The 18,602-nt window shown below is 34.5% G+C and overlaps 2 protein-coding genes and 1 long non-coding RNA gene across 5 annotated transcripts in view; 2 read left to right on the forward strand and 1 right to left on the reverse strand.

Annotated features, from left to right (window-relative positions):
- The window catches only part of LOC111515228 (ATP-binding cassette sub-family C member 4), a 259,515-nt gene that overhangs the window by 190,754 nt on the left and 50,159 nt on the right, over nt 1–18,602 (reverse strand). The window contains exons 1-2 of one of the 3 annotated variants that reach the window (XM_074178644.1): nt 15,816–16,014; nt 15,446–15,691 (exon numbers count right to left, since the gene is read on the reverse strand). In XM_074178644.1, coding sequence (XP_074034745.1) covers nt 15,446–15,687 — 242 coding nt within the window. In that variant the 5' untranslated portion in view covers nt 15,688–15,691; nt 15,816–16,014. Of the gene's footprint in view, nt 1–15,445; nt 15,692–15,815; nt 16,015–18,602 lie in introns of those variants that run through there. The other 2 variants (XM_074178643.1, XM_074178645.1) reach the window with 2 other exon arrangements.
- Nucleotides 2,766–10,918, forward strand: LOC141483795 (uncharacterized). The gene is made up of 3 exons (XR_012466293.1): nt 2,766–3,198; nt 3,582–4,408; nt 9,857–10,918. It is a non-coding gene; the product is annotated as an uncharacterized lncRNA (long non-coding RNA).
- Nucleotides 5,500–6,907, forward strand: LOC141483793 (uncharacterized). The gene is made up of 3 exons (XM_074178650.1): nt 5,500–5,635; nt 5,752–6,094; nt 6,193–6,907. The coding sequence occupies exons 1-3, from the start codon at nt 5,595–5,597 to the stop codon at nt 6,634–6,636; spliced, it is 828 nt and encodes a 275-aa protein (XP_074034751.1). The 5' UTR covers nt 5,500–5,594; the 3' UTR covers nt 6,637–6,907.

Here is an 18,602-nt window from a genome sequence, read left to right on the forward strand (position 1 = left end):
AACCTGAAATATAATGATAGTGAAGTAACCTACAAGAAAAATTTAATAATTGAATAAATAAAAATTAAAGGAATGCAAAAAGAAAATAATAAAAAGTAAAAAAGGGTAGAGATTCCAAGTCACGTTAGTTCACGACGTTTCGATTGTTGGTATCGTCTTCGGGTGATGACTGGACTGATTCCTCCGAGAGATGACTATTTTATAGGTCGTTGAAATACTTTCACTTTCTCTACTTTCCATTTTCCGCTTCACTGAATCCGTGAGAGATGACCGATTTGGCGGGAGTTGGTCATTTTCCGTTTGATGATGGATTTCCATATGTTTCGTATATCTACGCTGGCCTGGCTGAATACGTACACAGGAAGATCAACTAATTAGTTTCGACGTGGAAAGCCTTTACACCAACGTTCCGGTCGAAGAAGCACTCCAAATCATACAGAGACAGCTATCCGAAGACGGGAACCTGAAAGAGAGAACGAATCTACCTATAGAAGTAATTATGGAATTACTAGGATGCTGTGTACGAAACTGTTATTTCCAACTGAAGGACGAATTCTTCACACAAGATGAGGGACTACCAATGGGATCGCCACTTTCACCAGTCATAGCCAACATATATATGGAGTGGTTTGAAACTCTGGCCATTGAAGAAGCCCACAAGAAACCTCGAGTCTGGTTGAGATATGTTGACGACACCTTCATAATATGGAACCATGGGAATACTGAACTAGACGCCTTTCTGAAACACATCAACAGCGTGAGACCTTCCATCACCTTCATAATGGAGAAGGAAATCCACAATGAATTGCCATTCTTAGACGTTTTGGTGAAGAGGACCGACACTAAGTGGGAAACATCTGTATACCGAAAACCCACTCATACGGGACAGTATCTGAATCACGGATCCAACCACCATCAATCGACAAAAAGAGGAATCATCAAGACTCTATTAGACCGTGCTTTTTGGGCTCTGTGATACAAAGGAAGGTCTCGAGAAGGAACTAGACATCATCAAAAACGATCTTCAGCGGAATGGATACTCCAAAGCGATGGTAGAAAAGACTTTGGCTAAAAGACAGCAGGAGCCTCGCAAGGAAGAGAAGCCGTCACAACCAGTGTTTGCACTTCCCTACATCAGAGGATTATCGGAGAGGATAAGAAGAATTGGTTCCAACTACAACATTAGAACCTGTTTCAGATCCGGTAACACTATCCGTAGCAGCCTCACGAAAACCAGGCCCCCAAACGCGGACTGCGATTCCAAGAATTGCATTTACCGGATACCCTGTGAGTGCGGAAAATCCTATATTGGTGGAAATTAGAGGCCATTGAATTTTCGCATTGCCGAGCACAAGAAGCACACACAGCGAGGAGAAACCAGCAAATCAGGAATAGCAGACCATGTTTGGACCCATCAACACAACATCGAGTGGTCCCAAGCTGAGATCTTGCACAGAGAGGAACATTGGTTCAGGAGAAAATTTAAGGAAGCCGCATACATGTTGTCCAACAACGTATTCAGCCAGGCCAGCGTAGATATACGAAACATATGGAAACCCATCATCAAAAGGAAAATGACCAACTTCCGCCAAATCGGTCATCTCTCACGGAATCAGTGAAGCGGAAAATGGAAAGTAGAGAAAGTGAAAGTATTTCAACGACCTATAAAATAGTCATCTCTCGGAGGAATCAGTCCAGTCATCACCCGAAGACGATTGTAGATACCAACAATCAAAACGTCGTGAACTAACGTGACTTGGAATCTCTACCCCTTTTTTTATTTTTTATTATTTTCTTCTTGCATTCCTTTAATTTTTATTTATTCAATTATTATATTTTTACTTGTAGGTTATTTCACTATCATTTCATTTCAGGTTTATTGTTGCTTAATATAATTGTTATTTTCAACTATTCTTTTTTAATTATTCTTTTTTACTTGTTTCAGGGATTTCAAATCATTTTATATAGTAGACAATGGAAGTCCGAACTAGTGGAAAAAAAATCGCATATGATTATCATCGGTCAGTCGGTAGCCAAGCGGTTCGGCGTGGGTGCTTTGTTCACTCACTCGAATTGACTGCCGTGTTGGTCGGTGGTTCAAGCCCTAGTCTGAACGATCGATCTTCACTTGCTACCGTCCAACCCGTGTTAGGAATCACACGTTAAAAGGTAAGACCTCGTTAATCCTTAGCTCGCACAAGTTTCGACTTCTGAGGGTTGTTGTTCGTAGGGGTGCGACAGCTGGTTAACGGAAAAACAGATTTTAAACAGATTTAAACAGAAATAATGAAATTCATCAATCACCGCCGAACATGAAGAAGGACGTATACTTCGACGTTTTTCGATACATTGTTGAAGATATTTTATCATTTCAACATTGTTAGTGGGATATCTTAATATAGAATATTAATTTATTTGTGGAAGTTTCCATCAATTTTTTTAGCTGAGAATATTTCAATATTTCATTCATCACTATGGTATGGGAAATCGTATCTGACCATTTGATGAATTTTTTCATCAGTTTCTTATGGTTCAGAATATTTTGTTTGATCTGAATTATTATTACTAGATGAAACCTAACCCGCAATATGTTGAATTATTGATCAAGTACTAGACAACAATATTTCGATCTCTCTTAGATTTCATCAGTCATACTAGTAAGAGTGGTGCATACAACATTCGAAATCTCCTTTCCCGAATTGAATATTCTACATCACGGCAATACTCTCGCTTATCTTTGATATTTTTGGATGAATTTCGTTTTTTATCGATCCTATAGATGCCACATTCCTAGGTGCAATGTTGAGTCCAGATATACTTCAGACCATGAGTTATACAAAACATAATTGTTTCCTTGTTGAGACTTTATGTTATCCGTCATCATTAGGCAAATTGTAGTTTTATCATGCGATGTAAGATTATATTTCACATGTTTGTTCTCCAATGTATAACACACTGTAGTATATTCTCGTCCCACGATCGTGTCACAACATTTTAAAGATAAGTTTTTTCCTCCAGTACATGTCTCACCCGCCCGTTTCTTGCCTACTCTGCCTCGATTGACTTATTATTCTTTGTTATGCGAAAGTGTTCACATCTATTAACGGAAAATGCCTAAACTAATAAAGAAGACCAAATGAAAACAAATTCTGTGAAAACTAATGAAGCTTATGGACAGTGATAGTTCAAGTTCAGAAAGTAAGTTCTTTAAATTTTTTTTCTCATTCTAGGCTATCATAACAGGAGTTATGCGTTGATTCTACTTTATGTGAATCATGTAAGGAAATGTTCGTACTGCCACTTTATGTGACATAGAACGTTACGTATCTCCTGAGACAAGGGAAAAAAATATCTTCAAAATAGTAAACGGTTAATGAACAATTTGAGTTCATTTCAAGCAGCATAGAAGCCAGCCGTACGATTCGTCTTTTTTACTGAACAACAGTTTCTTGCTCGATAAAAACCGTAACCTCGAGAAGTTATACTTTATGTTGGCTTTCTCGAGGAAAAAGTAATGGAACTGAATGTTCATTACTTGAAAAAGTAATACAGGATGCTTATACATAAATATTGGTTTTCAGGAGAATCTGAGAGCTCTATTGAATCCATCTGTGACGAAGAGAGACAGGGCGAAGGTTCCCCAATAATACAGGTTGGAACCGATGTACATCAGCAAGAGCACCCTAGCTCTGCTCCTAGTCTACAAATTTGTCAAACAGCTGCAAGGAGTTGAATCTTTCCTGAATGAACCACATGTGCCACCTTTGCATGAAGAAATTATTTGTAGATGGACCCACTATTTAACAAAAGGGGTGGACAAAGAACATATGAAGGGGTTATTTGAAACATATAAAATCCCTTCTAATTTTGATCTTCTTCAAGCTCCGGTGACTAACGCCGAAGTAGGCGCGCTACTCTCCGAAAGTCAGAAAAAGACGGATTCTTACCTATGTAAAATTCAAAATACCTTGGATAGAGGCCTTTGCGCCATGGGAGAAATACTCACCAACCAACTGAAAGAAAATGAGTCCAGCGAAGATACAAAAAAACTCGCAGATGCTTTCAAGCTAGTAGCAGACGCTATACACTCCATAAGCATGCACAGGCGGTTCGCCATATCTCCGGTATTATCACAAATGGCCAAAAAAGTAATCGAAAATGCACCGACTGATAAGTCATTATTTGGAAAGGCATTCCACGAAAATTGCAAATCGCCAAAGGAAATCGAAAAAACGAGCAGAGAAATGAAAATTTCCAAGCCTAAGGTATTTTCTCAAAATACTTTAAACTCCAGGCGCCAGAACTTCAAACAAAGAAAAAGACTGAGAGGTTACAGCCACACTACACACCACAAACCTGGAATAAGGAAGGAGAAAACCCATCGACATCGAAAGGAATAAACCTCCAGGTAGGACAAATTGCGGGGCGCCTAAAATTCTTTCATGAACAATAGAGAACAATAACGAATAGCAATTTCATTTTGAATTGTATTCAAGGTTATAAAGTCCCATTCTTGAACATACCTACACAAAAATGTGTTCCATATAAACGTATTTTACCAAAAGATTAACAAAAACTGATAATTAGTGAAGTAAAGAAACTTTTACAAAAAGGCGCTATCAGAATATGTAAATGGAAAAAAGGTCAGTTTATTTCAACTTTTTTCTTTGAGGAAAAAACCTAATGGCTCCTTTAGATTTATTTTAAACCTCAAAAATCTGAATAAATTCATTTCACCACCGCACTTCAAATTACAAGATCAGAGAGTAGTTCAAAATTTGCTTCATACAAATTACTTTATGACAACTATAGATTTACAAGATGCTTATTTTTCAATCGCGATATCGGAAACACATCGAAAATATCTACGATTCATATTCAACAAAGAGATGTACTAATTTTGCTGTTTATGTTTTGGCTTAAATATATCACCTTATTTATTCACAAAAATTTCGAAACCTATGATTCAGACATTAAGGTTGAACAAAATACTATCAATCATTTATCTTGACGATTTACTCATTTTGGGAAAATCATATGAAGAATGCCTAATGCTCGTATGCACCGTATTTAAATTTAATCGCGATTAGTTAATCTAAATTACGTCTTTTAGATTAAATACTAATGCACCGCGGATGGTTTAGGTAATCTGGATTAACATTTTGGCAACATTGCATATTATAGCAAAGCTAGTGTCGAAAGGAAGTAAAGTGAAATTATAACCTCGTTTTTTGTATTGTTCAATAACATAGTTATTAAAAATACTGTCGTAATGAAAAGAGAAATGAAAATTTTTATGTTTTTTACCACTTTTATTTGTAACTAACGTTACTGCAGTTTCGTCCTATATGGACATTCTCAAACTTATACAATAAACTCTTTTATTGTATTAGACAATAAAAGAGTTTATTGTATAAGTTTGAGAATGTCCATATAGGACGAAACTGCAGTAACGTTAGTTACAAATAAAAGTGGTAAAAAACATAGAAATTTTCATTTCTCTTTTCATTATGATTTCCTACCACGTAGTAACGGCTACATCCATCAATTTATTAAAAATACTGTCATTTGTATTGTAAATATGGAAAGAGGAAATGAAAGGAATCGTATTCCTAATTTTTCTACTGGCGAAAAGGTATGCTTAATGAATATTTGTAAAAAGTACCAAAAAGTACTTGAAGACAAACAAAGACGAACATCAATTGATGATAAAAATAAGATATGGACAAAAATTGAAAATGAATTTAATAGCCAGGCTTCCATCATATGCTACAGAAGTAGTGAACAACTTAAACGGTTGTATGCGAATAAAAAAAAAGAATTACGTAAGAAGTTTGCTGATCTTAAGAAAAGTACATATATAACAGGAGGTGGACCACCACCACCTGATCCGAAGTTGGATGCAGCAGACACTATTTTAATCAGCATGCTTAATGAACATACTGTATCAGGATTTTATTCAGAATTTGACTCTGACAATTCAGGAATATTGGAACCTTCAGAAAAAAAGCGAAAAACAGAATGTGATACCCAAATTTACGAGTTTGATCCTGCTACTGGTTCTTTAATTGAAGAAACTGATTCTGAGAATAATGTGAGTTTCTAGATTTTTTTATCATAGTACTTGCTTATGTCCTTTATTCGAGCCTTTATTACTACTAAACAGGATCTTATCTTTATTTGCATTTTTAGGGTCTAGAAGAATTGAATAAAGAAGAGGAAAACAGGGCAGCAAAGACATATAGAAAATGCCCGCCTGGTATATTACAAAAACCAGTGAACCAAAAATTGATGGTATCTCCCTCTTGCCAGTCAAAAAAAACTGAAAAAGTTCAGACATCCTTATCAACCTCAGTATCGACTAAGAATAGCAGCACCCCAAAGGCAAAACCATTCAATCGAAGGCGACCAATAGGAGGTATAAGAGCTCTGACATCTTCAGATATAGCTGAAAAGTACAATATCTTACTAGATAAGAGGCTAGCATTAGTTGAAAAGCAATTAGAACAAATTGTAGAATCACAGAATTATGCAAAGGAAGAGCAGCAGTATAAATTAAGGATGTTAAAATTGCAAGAAGAAAATTTAAGATTAGATACAAAAAAAAAGCAATTAAAACGAACTTTTGCAGTTTGAAATTAGTTACAAAAAATCATTGCTTACACATGATGATAAATAAGATTTTTTTTCAAAAATTATTACAATTTAAAATTTATGTTTTTTGTTAGGATTGTTTTTTTTGTGGTGTGAAAAAATTATAGGTTCAAGATTAACCACTGCATTTACACCTTACACCACAACTAAATGATTAAGTTTGAGCCTGAAATTATGGGACACCTGTATGCTTGTGTAAAGATATGTATGTAGGTACACTCATTTTTTTTTGGTTTAGTTTAAGTTTTTTTTTCTGCAGGTTACACATTTTTTTCTTCTGAATGTACTTACACTGTCTTATAAACATATTTTTCATACTCAATTATAAAATAATATTTAAAAAATGTCTTTATTTTATAACAACGTTACAGGTTTGCAAAATGGTTATTTATTAGGTGCTGCCTCACATTATCTCTATTTTCTTCATGGTCGTTACGTAAATCCTCAATATTTCCCAGTTCTATGAGGTAGTTGAGCTCATCTTCATTAATATTTTCTGGTGGTGGGGGAACTGGTTCATTATTTTCAATTGCAATATTTTGCAAAACTGCAGTTGCTATTATTATATTGCTTGCAAATTCAGGTTTGTACCTCAAACCATATGCAAGTATAGGAAAGCGCCTTTTCCCAACTCCGATGGCACGTTCTACAGAATTTCTGGTGCGTATATGGGCCTCATTATAAAGGTGTTCTGCCTCATTGTCTGGATGTAAAAGCGGTGTTAATAGATAGTCTTTATTGGCATAGCCACTATCACCTAAAAAAAATTAAATTATGTAATCAAACTAAAAGAATACAGGGTGTATTTTTACAAAAATGTAATAAAACAGATGTGTTATTATAAAATTTCTAACAAATTGTTAAACCAAACAACCTTTAAATTTATATTAAAAAACTTAATAGACGTGGCCTACATTCTTGCTAACATAATTAAAACAAATGATAACTACTAATGACTATATACTTTAGTACTTACCTAATAAGATAGAGTTTTGAAATTCCTTATTTTCAAATTGAGCTCTTATCCTACTATTATTAAATATAGTAAGATCATGACTCGATCCCGGCCACCTTGCAACAATGTCTCGTATTTTTAATTTGGCATCACAGATTACCTGGGTGTTAATAGAAAAGAAGGCTTTTCTGTTGCGAAATGCTTCAGCCTGCTCACCTCCTACAAACATACACTGTTATCCAGTTATAACACATTTTCAATCTGTTACCTGGAGACTGCATTCTAATATGTGTTCCATCCACACAGCCAATGACCCGAGGAAACCGAGCTATGTTATAAAAGTCTGTCGCTACACGAAGTCTTTCATTGTCATTGGGTATTGTTACAAATAAGGGTCTTGACCTGGCAATGGCATTAGTAACTCGATTGACAATCCTTGAAATTGTGGATTGATGGGCTCCAATAAAGTCTCCTATGGCCAGCTGGTGTCCTCCACATGCATATATTCTTAAGGTTGTCAAGAGTTGATTCATTGGTGTTAAACTGTTGTTTCTATGAGTATAATTTTATTTAATATTTCAGGTAGGTACTGATAAATACTACAGTATGTAGGTAGATATCTACTTACTTATCATTGTCATACTCAATTTCTTCTTCTACATGATGAAGAACATTCAGGATAGTAGTTTTTTGCAATCTAAATCTTCTGAAAAAAGAAAGGTTGTCCATGGTATCAAAGTATTCACTTCTTTCCCACTGTCTTCTTGGAAAACCAAAATTAATTATGTCCAATATATCATGGTCATCATCCACAAACAACTGATCTTCGATTTCCATTATTGCTTTATAAATAATTGAGTTTTTTGTAAGAGAAAGAACGCAAAATAATATAAACACTTTTATTTTCAGGTTAGAAAAATCGTTTCTTCAGACTAATCCAAGTTTAATCCATGAAAAACGGAGGATTAGATTTTCGAAAGCTTAAGCCCGACTTTTAGTACGGTGCATGGTAAATTAAAGCATTTATCTAGATTACACCTTTAATCCCGATTAAGTGTACACGGTGCATACGGGCATAAGTAATACAAAATTTACAAAAAATCTTTTACAAAAATTGGGATTTGTAATAAATTTTGAAAAAAGTTGTTTGACACCATCCAGGGAGTGTCAGTTTTTGGGTTTTATTTTCAACTCATTTGATATGTCCATCTCTTCACCGATGGATAAAAAACTTAAATTAATAAAAACACTGTATTTATAGAAATAGGACAATGTGTCAGATTCGTGAGTTGGTGCACTTGATAGGCAAACTCATATCGGTCTGTCCAGCGGTCACATATGGGTTAATGCATACAAGAAGTTTAATAAGGCAAACATATCTAGCTCTGAAGAACACGGGAGGCGATTATTCTTCTCAAATGTTGTTACACCCATCTTTACAACCAGAAATTGAATGGTGAATTTCACAACTGAAGCAGTCTGAGGTGCACCATTTCCAAATCTCTGATTATGCACTAGAAATTTACTCAGATGCATCGCTAACGGGGTGGGGCGCAATCTCAAATGCGGAAACCGCAAATGGTTTCTGGAACATGAAAGAAAAAGAAATGCATATTAACTACCTCGAATTGCTTGCCGCTTATTATGGACTAAAATGTTTTGCCAAAGATAAAACACATTGTCGTATTTTACTTCGTATCGACAACACCACAGCAATTTCACTGATTAACAGAATGGGGGGAGTTAAATACAAATATTTGAATTCCATAACTTTTAAAATTTGGGAATGGTGCGAAAAACAGAAAATTGTGGTGTTGGCCTCATACATTAATACAAGAGAAAATTTCCTAGCAGACAAAGCTTCAAGACTTTTAGTAACAGATACTGAGTATTCCTTGAATAGTCGGATTTATGAAATAATCAGAAAAAGTTTTGGTGAACCCAAAATTGACTTATTTGCATCATATATTAATAAAAAATGTAAAACCTCTATATCATGACACAGAGACCCTGAATCAATAGCGGTAGATGCTTTTACAATCTCATGGTCGAACACCTGCGGCTATGCATTCCCACCATTTCCTCTGATATCACGTGTTTTGAGCAAAATAGTTTTGGAAAAAGCTGAAGTAATCATGGTGGTCCATTCTGGCCTTCACAACCATGGTACCCGCTTTTCCAAAACTTGCTTGTTTCAGATATTTTATATTTTGGACCTGAAAAGTCACTTCTTGTGTCTCCTTTCAGGAAACCACATCCTATGCACAAGAGCCTTACCCTGGCTGCAGGGAAATTATACGGAGGTCGTTCGCATTGAAAAATGTTCCTGAACCGAGCATTTCTACAATGATATCCTCACTTAGTAAAAACACTCAAAAACAATACAACTCATCATTTTCAAAATGGTGGCAATTCACAAATTCTTTAGGAATTGATAAATTCAAACCATCTGTTGAACACGTTTTGGAATTTTTACAAAATGAACTCAATAAAGGAGCATCCTACCCAACGTTGAATACTCATCGCTCAGCTCTCTCTTCTTTTCTTTTTTTTCGGAATCAGATGGAAAAATTATACGAAGATTTTTGAAAGGGGTCTTCAAAATCAAGCCAGTTTTTCCTAAATACTCTTATACTTGGGATCCCAGTCAAGTTTTGTTATATCTTGAGAAATTATACCCCTCACCACAATTAACCCTAGTAGACGTTTCTCTGAAGCTCAGCATGCTCATGGCATTAACTTCAGCTGCAAGAGTTCAGACTCTAACAAAAATCAAAATATCAGACATACATCTTTATGAAAACGAAAAAATTGAAATTCTGGTATCCAGTGTCTTGAAAACTAGTGCACCAAATAGGGAACAACCTCTCATAATTTTTCCATTTTTTAACGAAAAACCTGAACTTTGTGTGGCATCCACCCTATTACATTATTTACAAATAACCAAACCGTTTAGAACCAATGAAGAAAATGAAATGCTTCTTCTAACACATAAGAGACCTTATCACAATGCTTCATCACAAACCGTAAGTAGGTGGATTAAAAGTGTTCTAGAGTAAAGTGGTATTGATATCAATATTTTGAAAAGCCATTTAACTCGACATGCCGCAACTTCTGCAGCTGTCCGTGTTGGTACAGACGTAGAGACAATTAGAAAAACTGCGGGTTGGTCAGAAAAATCGAAAATATTTAACAAATTCTATAATAGAAGTGTTAAATCGAATTTTGCTAATGATATAATTTCTTTAATAAAATAAGAATAAGTATATATAGGAGAATCCATTTAGTCATATTTTTTAGACTAAGATTGTTATTCACCCATTACTGTTATATATTGGAAATGAATATTCTGCAAATATAAAATTGTGTCTGAAATTACTGGGTAAACACTTTCTAAAAGATCGCTAGATACTTTTAACAGCTACAGTGTGTTACAGGGTCCTGCAACAGTGGCGCGGTGTTCCATATCTCTATATAGGAAGCAGATAGGAATCTAATTTTCTATAATATTACCTTATTGCTCGAGCTCTACAAAATAAAAATATTGGCGGTCACACAGGGTGTTCGATTTTTTCTGGGCGGATCCCAACTGTGTCTTTTTAAATGGCAACCTATATTTTTTATCGCTTTTTCGGTTTCTTCATAGAAAATAAAATAAACTTTATGTATATCTGCACTTCGAAAATATTGACGGTTTTCGAGATATCTAGCATGACAGGTTTTTTTTTCCAATATTCGTCACTCAGAATATTTGAAATTATAAAGTGGTGCCAAGTCCAATTGAAATTTTTTTTTGTCGAATATTCTACATTGGTAACTCTCTCAAACGATATATCTGAAATCGACCTGTGATATACAGGGTATGAAAAACCGCTTGCCAAATATTGTAAATGAAAATTTGCAAAATCTTCCTTAGATTAAATGGAACACCCTGTATATTATTGATCCATAAGAAGCGCCAACGAAACCTCTACAAATTTCATTAAGTATTCCCTATGGCTAAGTTCAATAGTTTTTCTTAAATGAGCATTTCTTTCGAAAAATGGTCATTTTTTCAAAGGGAAATCCATTTGATATACGAAAGATATCTTGTTTCAATTTTGTACATTAGAAGGTGTCCAAACAAATATTTTTTAACGAAATAAATGTATGTACCTATCACTTTTTGCTAAATGGAAAATTATTTTTTCATTGGATGCAGAATTTAACTCATAAATCGTGCAATATCAAACCAAACAAGTTAAAAGAAAGAAACATTATAAATAACTATTTTTTTCATGTTATTATATTCATTCAGAGCTTGAGTTCTAGATATTCAAATTTGTCAACTGGCAAATTACAAAACTACAAAAGGGAGAGTTTAATTAAGGTTGATAATGAAACTTTTATAAAATATGTTCAACATGTCTTCCATTTTCTTGAATGCAGAGCTGAAGTCTATGGTTGAAAGACTGTTCTACCCTGCGCAAGACAGCTGGTGTAATGCTGCGAAAAGCATTCGTTATTCTAAGTCGCATATTTTCGGGAGAAGTTGGTGGCTCAACGTAAACCATATTTTTTATGTATCCCCATAAGAAAAAATCTAGTTTCGTCAAATCTGGTGATCTAGCGGGCCACCGTACAGGCCCATTCCGTCCTATCCATTTATTGGGAAATACTTCATTTAGATGATCTCTCACTTCTGCCGAATAGTGAGCAGGTACACCATCATGTTGTAACCACATTCTATTGCGGAGGTCAAGAGGAATATCATCTAACAAACCTGGTAAATCATTTCGTAAGAAATTGAGATACATTGCACCATTCATATGTCCCTCAAAAAAGTATGGACCAATTACATATTCTCCAATGATGCCTCCCCAGACATTTATCGACCACCTATGTTGATAATCCACCTGCCTCAATAAGTGAGGATTTTCTGTCGCATAATAATGGTAATTATGTCGATTTACAAATCCATTTTTTTGGAATGTCGATTCATCCGACCATAAAATATTATTGAAAAAATATTCGTTTCGACGAATTTTGTTCATGGCCCAATTGCAAAATCTCACTCTTTTCTCGAAATCAGCATACAGTAGTTCTTGATGTAACTGAACGTGGTATGGATGCAAGCGATGTTTCTTCAATACTCGTTGCACTGATCTCTCACTTATATCCACTATTTCCCCAATTTGTCGTTGACTCCTACTAGGATCTTCTTCAACAGCAAGAAGAACTTGCAATTCATTATTTTCATTAGTACCTGGCTTGATGCGCTCATGTTTGGAATAATTAATAGATCCAGTTTCAACGAATCGTCCCAAGACCTTTCGGAAAGATCTTTCATCTGGATGCCTTCCATCTGGATACCGTTGAGAATAAATTCTACTTGCCAATAAACAATTCCTGTCTGATTCACCTAATATGAAAATCATATCAATCAAATCACTTTTTGATAACAACATTCTGATGAAATTATACCGACAGTTCAACTTCACGATTGACTAAAAATTTCAATATTCATTTGCAGCCAAATATTTTGTTCTGTCATTTGCCAGACTACTTGATTTCCAATAAATATTTCATTCGCTGAAAGGTTGTTTTAGACCGAAAGAATATGGCACAAATTCCGAGATTTTTGAAATTATTGTAACTATTCAAGAACGTCCATTTTGTGGTGTAATTCGCAACTTGTTTATCTAGCAACAGGTAATTTTAGGAATGGGCGATATTTTAAGGAAAGGGTATTTTTTGTATATTCTTATCAGTCGTCAAATGGATTTCGCTTTGAAAAAATGACCATTTTTCGAAAGAAATGCTCATTTAAGAAAAACTATTGAACTTAGCCATAGGGAATACTTGATGAAATTTGTAGAGGTTTTGTTGGCGCTTCTTATGGATCAATAATATACAGGGTGTTCCATTTAATATAAGGAAGATTTTGCAAATTTTCATTTACAATATTTGGCAAGCGGTTTTTCATACCCTGTATATCACAGGTCGATTTCAGATATATCGTTTGAGAGAGTTACCAATGTAGAATATTCGACCAAAAAAAAATTTCAACTGGACTTGGCACCACTTTATAATTTCAAATATTCTGAGTGACGAATATTGGAAAAAAAAACCTGTCATGCTAGATATCTCGAAAACCATCAATATTTTCGAAGTGCAGATATACATAAAGTTTATTTTATTTTCTATGAAGAAACCGAAAAAGCGATAAAAAATATAGGTTGCCATTTAAAAAGACACAGTTGGGATCCGCCCAGAAAAAATCGAACACCCTGTGTGACCGCCAATATTTTTATTTTGTCGAGCTCGAGCAATAAGGTAATATTATAGAAAATTAGATTCCTATCTGCTTCCTATATAGAGATATGGAACACCGCGCCACTGTTGCAGGACCCTGTATATTGGAGAACAAACGTGTGATATAATTAATAGATTAAACGACTTACCTTAAGGAGGTTCAATCCAAATTATATGAACATGTTTGTTCTCCAATATATAACTTCCCACCCTAGGAATGATTTGTAGGTCTCCCACAATCCAATTTGCGATCTTTTTTCTACGAATAATGAGTCAAGCGAGGCAGAGTAGGCAAGAAACGGGCGGGTGAGACATGTACTGGAGGAAAAAACTTATCTTTAAAATGTTGTGACACGATCGTGGGACGAGAATATACTATAGTGTGTTATATATTGGAGAACAAACATGTTCATATAATTTGGATTGAACCTCCTTAAGGTAAGTCGTTTAATCCATTAATTATTCAACTGAGAGTAGATCAACTCATCATGTACCTATCAATATTTCAATATCAAGTTGAACTATTAATGAACTGTAATTGTTTAAGTCTCTGGTTTCATTCAATTGGTAATTACCATGTCTCCATTCCTGTTGATTATTCAAAAAGCATTTCATTACGAATATGATTCAGTGCAGGTAGCAAAATTTCCTTTTCTTCCCGGGTAAACTTCTTTTTATATTTTTGTGTATAGTCTCGGATATCAACCCAAAGTTCTATCAACACTCAAGTCTCTCCAAATACAATAACCTGGACACCATCTCATTTTCCATGAATAGATGATCATGACCTTTTGCACTTGTTCGGTACTGTAGATGATGAAATAATGAAAACTGAACGATGAGCTGATTTGTTTCGAGTACATAGACAATTTTCGTCTTGAATTTTAATTCTGATTGAGATGTTACTGAGTCATTCAGGTGAAACAAAGTATGAAACAAAGTATGAAACATTATTTTATTCATAAAAAGGAATATTTCAGAAATCAATTCCACCATCAAAAAACTCTGCTAATATACTAATTTCATTGTTCAATATATCATTTGAATTGCAATTTGAAATCGGATAGAAATATGACCAAGAATTGTTTATTCATCATGACTTGATTTTTGTGACGCAACTATCGATAGGAAACGGACACGACGTTTCTTCGAGAGAGTGAATGATAGAAAACAAACACAAATATGCAAGAATTAACAAATACACTGGGTACTTTCGAATTCAATTTGAATATCAATATATCTTGGTACACTCGATTATCAGAACAGTGAATCTTGAAATGTTGATAGTTTTCTATCGAATTAGAAAACTACTCTCATATTAGTAACTTTTGACTACACAGAAATTCCAATTCTGTTCAAAATTGGAATATTGCTGTCATAAATAGGGCAATGCACCTGAGAATGTAGAAACTCGTAAATGAATTATTAACCGATCCGTAATATATTTTCGGGTTGAAAAGAATTTTTTGCAGGAAACTCTTACTGTCATTGCTGAACCTATTGTGATAAAATCTGGTGAAAATGGAAAAAACTCAAATTTACCTGAAAATTACATTCTGGATGAAGAATGGTATTCCCCATAACATATAAGTAATGAAAAATGTTTTGTAGAGAGATCTTATGAGACTAGGTTTTCCATTTTCCAGTTTCGCTCTTGCTATTTCATCTTCCCAGTTTTTTTCCAAAGTATCTCCTAGAAGTCTAGATTTATCTTGGTCTAGTGTGATATAAAGATCTGCGATTTCTAATTTTTCCTTAGTTATTTTCGTCACAAGCCCAATCATCCACCTGCAAAAAAAGATATACATGACCAAATCAAAACGAAACAAAGCGGTAATTAGGAATTTCGTTAACATTCTAGAAATGAATAGGAACTTATTGATTTCTGATTCTGGCTTTATGATTTACATACCAAAGCCTGATTGAGGTTCAACCTAAAATATTTCGAAGGCAGTTGGAGTCGAGTGAAATCTCATTTTGAAGCTCTTGCAAACCTCTTTGTAGTGGTCTTTGAATTAAAAAAAATTACTTGTTATTTTTTGTCGATCAAATTTGAATTTGTTCAAATGCTAACTCACTACCCAGTCGTTTGAATGTTCGAACTGATTATCACCCGCGTCTACGCAATAATGAGGATCTGTTTAGAAACGTGATGTTCGGTTTCAATCACTTGCAGTCAGTACCGTTCCTCGATACAAAGTTCATCAGAACAACAGATAACAGAGTCTCAATTGACTGGTACAGAAAACCTTGCAGCTCAGGTAGATTCATGAATTACATATCGTATCACAAACATCCTATGAAAGTGAACTTAGTTAAACAAGTGAAAAATAGAGTGCTAAAAATCTCGGATTCAAGTTTCCACAATAAAAACCTTGAAATTCTTTCAAATATATCCATAGAAAATTTTTATCCCATTCGGCTGATAAATAATATTTTGTTCAATACACCAACATCTCTAATAAACAATAATTTGATTACCAATGTAACTACCCATTCTATCAATGACAATATAACTAGTGATGCCCCAATCCAATACATTTTTACAACCTTACCCTTCATTGAGGAGATCACTCCCAAACTATCTAGGATATTTCAGAGTTTATTGAACATGAAAATAGCCAACAAAACAGTGTTTACCATGAAGACAATACATAGCAATGTCAAAGACAAGGTCCCATTAATACATCAGGTGAATGTTGTTTATAGTATTCCGTGTCAATAATGTGATAAGATATATGTTGGCCAAACTTCACGATTATTAGGTGCTGGAATTACTTCGCACAAAAGTGACTATAGATTACAACCAGAAAGATGCTCTTTAGCAGACCATGTGAATAAGTTTGACCACTATATGGATTATAACTCAATGAAAGTGTTAACCACTGAATAAATTTTAGTTAAGAGGTCTTTCTAGAAATGTCCTTTATTTTTGAAAATAACAATTGTATGAACAAAAGAACAGACATTGATCACTTAAGTGAAATTTATTTCTACTTATTGACTCTAGACAAGAACTTTCACAAGAATAACAGTTTTCATTCCTAACTAGTCAGCAACGACTCAAAACAAAGAGATTTGAGTAGTGCCTAGATGATGACATCAATATTGATATATATATATATATATATATATATATATATATATATATATATATATATATATATATATATATATATATATGGTAGAATATGATGTGTTGTTTTTCCGGGTGTTCATCCGTTGTGTACTATTCGATAGTCGACGTTTCGTCTCTCTCTATATATATATAAATATATATATATATATATATATATATATATATATATATATATATATATATATATATATATATATATATATATATATAAATACGAACGTTATCGAGTGTCTTGATATAGATGAATGAGTTTTTTAATCGGACATAGCACTCAAGGAAGTGGCAAACCATAGACACGTGTTTCGGGCTTTTGGCCCATCATCAGTATGGTGCAGCCAAGTGTAAGGATGGGCAACACTTGGTTACCAGAAGAAATAAATACAAATGCACGGAGCCACCAGCAGGAGCCAGCCGCACATTTGTGGTTTCACTTAATAGATCTTGTGTTTACAAGAAAACTATCAAAATCACCACGGAGGCAGTTATAGCTACCTGCGTGACATCCGGGTCCAGGAAATAATATAAATAATAAATAAATAATATAATATAAATATAGCTGCCTCCTTGGTGATTTTGATAGTTTTCTTGTAAACACAAGATCTATTAAGTGAAACCACAAATGTGCGGCTGGCTCCTGCTGGTGGCTCCGTGCATTTGTATTTATTTCTTCTGGTAACCAAGTGTTGCCCATCCTTACACTTGGCTGCACCATACTGATGATGGGCCAAAAGCCCGAAACACGTGTCTATGGTTTGCCACTTCCTTGAGTGCTATGTCCGATTAAAAAACTCATTCATCTATATATATATATATATATATATATATATATATATATATATATATATATATATATATATATATATATATATATATATATATATATAATATATATATATACATATATATATATATATATATTATATATATATATATATATATATATATATATATATATATACAAAAATTAAACAATTTGTGGACACAACACACAAAAAAGGGGGGCAAACCGCGGACACGTGTTTCTGGCTATTGGCCTCATCAGCGCGGTGCAGCCAAGTGTAAAGATGGGAAACACTTGTTTGCCGAAATCAGGAAACAACACAAACGCACGGAGTCAACAACAGGAGCCAATCGCACATTTGCGGTTCCAGTTAGAAGACCTAGAATTCCCAGGCTACATCTAACATGACCACGGAGGCAGCTATAGCTACCTGCGTGACATCCGGGTCCAGGATAAATACAAATAGAGATGGGCTTTTGGCCCATCATCAGTATGGTGCAGCCAAAAGCCCGAAACACGTGTCTATGGTTTGCCACTTTCATGAGTGCTATGTCCGATATTAACTTCTGTTTCTATATCAAGACACTCAATAACTTTCATATTTGTATAATTTCCTGGACCACGATGTCACGCAGGTAGCTATAGCTGCCTCCGTGGTGTCTTTGATAGTTTTCTTGTGAACACGAGATCTATCAACTGAAACCACAAATGTGCGGTTGGCTCCTGTTGGTGGCTCCGTGCATTTGTATTTTTATCTTTTGGTAACCAAGTGTTGCCCA

This window comes from Leptinotarsa decemlineata, unplaced genomic scaffold (genome assembly GCF_025532065.1).
Source record: "Leptinotarsa decemlineata unplaced genomic scaffold, Ldec_3_MD MMD2_tig00004204_RagTag_RagTag, whole genome shotgun sequence".
NCBI lineage: Eukaryota > Metazoa > Arthropoda > Insecta > Coleoptera > Chrysomelidae > Leptinotarsa > Leptinotarsa decemlineata.